At 27.9% G+C, this 7,904-nt stretch overlaps 1 protein-coding gene across 1 annotated transcript; it reads left to right on the forward strand.

The window, feature by feature from the left end:
• Positions 1-4,590: 4,590 nt before the first annotated feature.
• On the forward strand, positions 4,591-6,874 carry LOC106785054 (acyl-CoA Delta(11) desaturase-like). Its single transcript, XM_014745196.1, has 5 exons — positions 4,591-4,741; positions 4,956-5,086; positions 5,433-5,638; positions 5,716-5,898; positions 6,069-6,874. The coding sequence occupies exons 1-5, from the start codon at positions 4,591-4,593 to the stop codon at positions 6,424-6,426; spliced, it is 1,029 nt and encodes a 342-aa protein (XP_014600682.1). The 3' UTR covers positions 6,427-6,874.
• The last annotated feature ends 1,030 nt before the right edge of the window (positions 6,875-7,904 follow it).

Genomic DNA, 7,904 nt, shown 5'->3' on the forward strand with positions numbered 1-7,904 from the left:
TATATATATATATATATATATAAAAATATCAAATTAACGAATTTAAAAATAAGATCATGAAGAATGAAATCTTTGAAGAATATTTTCCAACAATTTTCTCGTTCAGTGCTTCCATATGCCTGATAATTCTTCCGTTCGACATACTTTCTTACTTGTGCGATTCTGTTTACTAGAATGAAATTAAACACTCCAAAGAGTTATGGAATTCTCCTGCAAGCTAAAATTACCCACGAGCGATAATGTTGTATTTAAAAGCAACTAAATTGTCATTTAACATTCGTCCTTCGAATATAATGAGTTTTATCGGGGCAAAAAAAAAAGCAAATATGAAGGAAAAAAATAAGAACTATTCGTGAAAAACACGAACTTCTCATGAACATTTCATTTTTTATACTTATTACAATATAATGAAGATTTGGTGACGAATAAAATTCCAAAGAAATTCGCGCGAATAATACAGCCAATAATTTTTCGTAATCAAAGATAAAAGAAAAAGAAATTAATTTTTCAAGAATGTATTCTTTTGCGGTTTATCTTACGATTAATCTTACGCAAATGAAAAAAAAAAAACAATGACTTGTGCGATTTTTTGCAAAACAACCAGCATTTTTGCATTTCGTAATTTTATCTATTCGATGTTTAATTGAATTCGTTAATAGAAGAAATTCTTCTCTAGATGAGTTTTGTTCTATGTATATTTAAATATATATATATATATGACTATATAGAAATATGTGTGTGTATGTGTGTTACCAATTTCGAATAATTGCACTTGCACCATGGGGAATTGTGCAACGATAGCGAAAGGACGACAAGTTTACGAAGCATGAAAAATCATTACGAATCCACAAACTCCGAGTATCTTAAACACACATCAACGCGTAACGTGATTCATTAACTTCGGTATAATAAATAAAATATATAAGATTACTGTGTGCGATCAAATATTATAGAAATTATTCTACCAAATCCGATGACACTTACTTACACCGATTCTTTCTTTCTTTCTTTTTCTTTTTTCTCCGATTACGTGCCAACATCTTTATACGTAAAGTTTCTTACTAAGTAAGTAAGAGATCGTCAATTAGGTTACTTTCATCTTTACTCACGTTTCTCGAATCCTTTTTCACCACGTGTTTCCACTTTCCGAAGAAAGATCCCGTTTGTATCGATACTTCCTTAACGTACGACCTCCTTAGAAAAAAAAAATCTTCGATCAAATATTTAGAATAAGATGAAAATTATTTATAAATATATATAACAAAAGATTAATACAATAATCAATCGCGTGAAACAAAAATGTACGTTAAATGTAATTCGAATTAATTTCTTTTTTTCTTTTTTTGAATTTATGATTAATAACAATATTTATTTATTTTTATTTTTATATTTATATATATATATATATATAGTTTAAACTATGTTAAATTATTTTAATTCCTATATACGCGAAACACGGTGTGGTACAACAACAATAACAAAAGAAAACCAACATATTGATATAAGACGTTAGTTTGAAAGTGTTGGTGTATATTAGTGACACCATAGAGTTTCGATGTACGATAGCATAAAGTAACCGGTTGGTGATTGGCAATGACCTCACTAGCGGCATTAGCCTCATTTCTGAAGAACCTGTTTGAGTCTTTTGAAACTTTATTTCTTTTACTTCCTTGTTCCTTTCCCATTCGATTCTTTTTACCAACAACCCGAGATTTCTTTCTCTCTTTCTGTTTATTCCTTCAGATCGCTTTCTTTTATTCCATTTTTCTCTTTATTCTTCTCCATCGGTATACCGTTTATCATTGTACATCATGTGTGTGTGTGTGTGTGTACAAAGATCTAAACACTTTTATTATCCATTAACACATGATTAACAAGATCACCATAATCTATTTTCATTTTCCTAAATAAACAGCTTTCATTTTTACTCGTAACATATATATATATTTCATTAGTTTTATCTGTGAAAATTATTATTCTGTAATTATTTTTCTTTTTCTTTTTTTAATTGATTTGATTCGTTTAACATCTCGTCTCGAAATTATGTTAAAATCAATAATAATATATTATCATATCAAATTGTTGAATAAATTATAAAACAAAAATACATGTATTATCTAAACATGAATCTATTTTTTCCAGTCGGTATAAAACATGCTAATTGTAAGTAATTAAAATCAGTATTGATGATGTTCAATGATTTGCGATCTATTTGATAGAATTGAATAAAGATGAGAAGGTGTTCGGTAGTGAAGCCATTCAACTTATAAAAGGAAAAGTAAAAGAACAATAGTATATTAAAATTTTATTAACGAGCATATACAAAATATATATAATTTAAATTAATTAATATTCATAATATATATAAAATTTTCGTAATGATAAAACAAAGTACTAATAAGCTTTGATTTTCTATTACTTCCTAAAAAAGGAGTTCACGAAAAGGCCACGTAGAGAAAATCAAATATTTGTGTTACACGTTGATCGTAAAAATTTATCGTTCAAATGGATCGTCTAAGTTAATTATTTATTTTTTCTTTTAAATTTCTAATTCCTAATCTAACGACCAATTCGTGTCATATATTTTCTCAATTTATTTCTTAAATCTTTATTTATTGCATCCAGTATCCTATACGGGAAGTAAAAAAAAAAATATTCTTTAACCTCGAATTATATTTTGATAGATTTATTTGTGAATCATTATTTGTATAAATCGTCGTGTTTCTTGATTATTACCAATTAAGATTGTTCGCTACTTCATAACCGCAAGAACAGTTAAAACGTTTGATTAACAATTACCAGTACCACCCCTTACCGCAGACAGTTAAACAAAGAGAAAGAAAGAGAGAGTTATCATTACAATTATTAACTAATCTGACAACGAAGTAAACAACATTATACTCATATAAGCTTCCGTCAAGTTTAACACGTTGAATGCCCCGTCACCCAAGCACGAGTCACAATTTCCTCGTTCTGTTATCGCGTTTCCCACTTCGAGACCTTTATGAGGCGTATTGTATTATTCTTAACCTTTAACAGTTTTAAAAATGTACCCCCTATTCGAATCGAAAGATTTTCATTAAGAATATTAAAATGAACACAATTTTTCTTGAATAATTCAAAAGGTTCGAGACCTTTGTTACGTTACGACCTTATTACATATTAACACTTTAACTACGGATGACGTAATAACATGGCGTCAAATTAAAAGCTGTTATTTGCCATCTTGGGCGTCATATGTGAATATGTAAAATAATCGTCATTATCTTTTAATTGCAGAATTTTATTATTTTATACGAAATAAATTTTCATTTATTCCGTTATATATTGTTAAATATGTATATACATATATGTATGTTTTATTTTACATGAAATTTTTGTGTTGTAAAATTTCAATAAAATTTCTTATTTTTGATAGTTTCTCTCTCTCTCTTTCTTTGTTATTTATCAAAGAAATTTATAAAAAAATAAGCATATATATTTTATTCCGAATTTAACGGTAGGAAACAAACGTTATGAACCCGTAGATAAAGTGTTAACATATTAAAATATTATACAAATAATATATAATATAATAAAACCAATAAGATGGTTATTTTTAGGTTATATATTTCTTATGGTAGAAAACATGGAGACTACACAAGGAGTACGAGCTCCATGTATATAAATGGTATATAAAAATAAGATGGCGCCCGTGTTTCATTTGTACCAAAATGGAAGGGGACTAAGGCGGTAGTTTTTTAAATAAAAATAATAATACTTGAATAGAAATAGTAGTAAAAAATGAATAAATAATAATATTAATAGTAAATTAGTAATATTAATAATAAAAATAGTAATAGTAATAATCTGTACGTTACTATATTCAGAGCAGTACAAAAGGAACATTAGCGACACTAGTAGGGGAAAAATGAAAACCTTAATATATGATTTGCATGGACAGTTTTTTGGCAATTAATACATTTGAGTTCGTATTCCTTGTGTAGTCTTCAAAGTAGATAGCTTCAGTAAGAATTGGATGAGTGACCGTGTAGTGCTAAAAAAAAAAAACATAATTCTTCTTGGAATTATATTTAAAGTAAGAAGAGACTTATTTTATCTCGTCGTTGTCGCGTTTTATTAGCAATTAATTGCTTGTTATCATTAATGGCAAACAATTGTTCCNACATCTACCCTATTATTTTTAAATCGGATGAGCATCTTGATACGTAGATTTCGTTAATGTTGTATTTCCTTGACGCTTTTGGACATTCACAAATTCCTTAATGAACTATGTAGCTCCATTTCTCATATCTGCGGCCATATCCAATTAAAGTTTCTTTTCCGTTTAGTATTTCTTGTTTCGTGCTTTGTTTTTTAAATCTTGATCTAAGAGTATCTATAATTATTTTAATTAATCTTATTTTATTACCAAGTTTTTTCTCAATCTTACGAAATGTTTGTTAAAACTTCCTCTCCTAATCTTTTCATGAAAATTCAAAATTAGGAAAACAAATTAAATTTTGGTTTATTTTATTGATTAACATAACAAATTAAATTCGTTAATACATTATTTATTATTTCCTTAAAAAAAAGTGAAATCATTGAAGCATGGATATGAAGTTATTACAAGAAGTAAAGCAAAGTTATAAGTGGGATATTAGTTGGTTCATGGTAATATTTTTATCCTATTTTCATATTTGCTGCCTTTATGGAATTTATTTAAGTTTTACTACACTGAGATTGTATACAACGATATTCGGTAAGTCATAAACAAATCAACTTTATTATTATAAGCTATGTTACGCGATCCATTGCTATTATCAATCGCACAATGTCATATATAATAAATTTATACAATTATCTCTCTATCGTCGATCATTTGCGATTTATATTTATCGTTAGAAAAAAATAATTAATATGAACTATATGAAAATATAGGAACAATAGTCAATATACTATTCTTAATTTTTCAGCGATAATTAACGTTCCAATAACACTTCTCGGTGTTACTGCAGGCACTCATAGATTATGGGCACATAAGTCTTACAAAGCAAAATGGCCACTAAGGGTATTCCTAATGATTTTGCAATCTACGTCATTTCAAGTAAGTCCATTCACTTCTATTACGTATACGAGAATAATATAAATAATAGTCAAAAAACTTGTTTATTTAATTCTGGTAATATAAATACTTATATACTGCAATAAATATGATATAATTATTTTAAATAAAAATATGAATTAAAAATAATGAGTAAAGCATTGAATATCAGAATGAAATCTATTATATCTTTTGATTAAAAATAATAATTTTTTAAAAAATATCACATTACATTCTACAAGAATTACAATCTATGAGACGCGAATCAATATAAAATGATGCATGTATGAACGGTCGAAAGTTATGCAATAGTGTGGACAAATGAGTGCAACAATTATCGATATTGCAGAGACCTATTTATTTATGGGTGAGAAATCACCGAATCCATCACAAGTACACCGACACGGATGCCGATCCTCATAACTCGAAAAGGGGTTTCTTCTTTTCTCACATTGGTTGGTTGATGTTAAAAAAACATCCAGATGTTATAAAAAAGGGAGCAACGATAGATATGAGCGATCTTGACAAAGACCCAGTGGTCATGTGGCAACTAAAGTAGATATCAAATATTTTAAAATATTTTCCTTTCTATTAAATAATCGATATGTTTGCTTGTTTTTTTTTTTTTCTAGACATGCTACAATTGTCCTGACACTCGCTTGTTTCGTCATTCCAACGTTGATACCTGTATTTTTTTGGGGAGAGGGTTTGATGAACGCTTGGTACGCCACGACTAGTAAATTCATCTTTACTATAAACATAACCAGTCTAGTAAATTCATATGCCCATATGTGGGGTACAAAACCGTATGATAAGTACGTAAACATCTGTTTTCTCTTTTATAATATTAATTATATCACCTACTTGCGATAGTGTTAACTATTAGATTATATATATAAAAAAAATGATGAAGTATTAAAAAAGAATTGTCTCTTATGTAAAAAAAACTTTTAATACAATATTTACCATTATTTCTTTTTCGCAGTACCATATCTCCGACAGAAGTCCCTGCAATTTCATTTCTTACAGGCGGTGAAGGTTGGCACAATTATCATCACGTATTTCCGTGGGATTACAAAACTTCTGAATTAGGAAACTACAAACTAAACTTRACAACGGCATTTATCGACGGGTTTGCAAAACTAGGTTGGGYTTATGATCTAAAGACTGTTTCTCAMGAAATGATTGAAAAGCGTGCATGTAGAACTGGAGATGGTACGAGCTATCAACATGTCGATGATCAACACGAACACAAATATAAAAATTCTGTTTGGGGTTGGGACGATCCAGATATTACTACTGAAGATATTTTAGATACAAGGATATTAAATAAGGCCGAATAAGACTATATTTATCGTTTGGTGGTGGTATCGAAAAAAAATTCCTAAGTAAAAAGAACTGTAACCTATCATCATTGATATTAATGATCGTTCTCGATGTAAAATTAATGCTATTCTGCGATAATTTGACGCCGATAATTTGTCTTAAGAATATATTTATGACAATAACATTGTACTTTGCAATTGATACAGTACTATTAAATAAATAATTCTTTTATAGCATATTTTAATGTATTGTTCACGTATTCCTTGAATATGTAGTTATAATATTATTATCATACGTAATATCTGATATTGCTAACATTTTCTCTGTTGAACATACACTTCTTATATTGAGAACTCATTTCATAAAACGCAAAGAAGAATAAACGAAAATTGTATCTTTAATTAATAATTATATTCAGTTAATGTGACGTTTTACCAAAATTTTGAAATATATTGATATTCTGTATTCTTACTTTCATATAATTTTTCACTAGAATAATTAAAACAATATTATATTTCAATCAACAAGATATGTCGACAAAGCATGTTTACACTGAGGAATAACCAAATTYCTAAACTACAACAAATTTTGTTCCATATACACGTACGTATCCAGATTTCTAGAACGTTTTCTTTTCTCTATTTCTATTTTGGGGCATGAAGTTATAAGAATTTTTTTTTATTTAATAGACTTTTTATCTATGCATATATGCATAAACGCATGTACGTAGTTACAGATTAAATTGCATTTGAAATACACTTTATTCCTTTCAAAACTGTTAAGAAGTGGGGTGGGTAGTAATGAAAGAGTATTGCGTAATATATTATTACTTGAAGTCATGAATCTTTTAATGATATAATTCTACCGTTTATGACCACTTTGTTTTCGTCGAGTTTAACTAGAACATAGGTTACTTATTTATCTTATCAATTTTTTAATAATATAGTTGTATTTGTTTTGACCACTTTGTTTTCATCGAGTATAACTGAAACAGAATTGAAACATATTTAAGGTAAAAAGTTAACAATTGTTCTCGTGTGAAAGAATGTTTTGTGTTCAATCCAATGCAATATTAATCCCTGATATTCGTTAAAACAGTATAACATTGTTAATATAAAGTATTAATTTCGACAACAAACTATTACGATTTCTTCGAAAACAACGGTGAATTTATTGCGTACGGACGTGAAATAGAAATAGGAAATTGTACATTCAAAAAAGTGATTCTGTTATCGTCCCGTATACGATCGGTTGGAAAATTTTTGGCAAACGAGCTTTCGAATAAATAAAGATCGTTTTCGAGAAGGCAAAAAGGGTTTGATTATAAGAAATGATTTAAAAAAAGATTTTTGAACAAGTTTCAATTGTTCTAAGATTAATCTATTTTTATGGTATTGGTGCAAAATTTCATACATTTTTAATATTCATTAACTAAGGGTCGATAATATAAGATATCGATAACTTTTTAATTTATAAATTAATAAAAATTAATATA

The sequence above is a fragment of the Polistes canadensis genome, unplaced genomic scaffold (assembly GCF_001313835.1).
Source record: "Polistes canadensis isolate GaletaPanama2010 unplaced genomic scaffold, ASM131383v1 scaffold_45, whole genome shotgun sequence".
NCBI lineage: Eukaryota > Metazoa > Arthropoda > Insecta > Hymenoptera > Vespidae > Polistes > Polistes canadensis.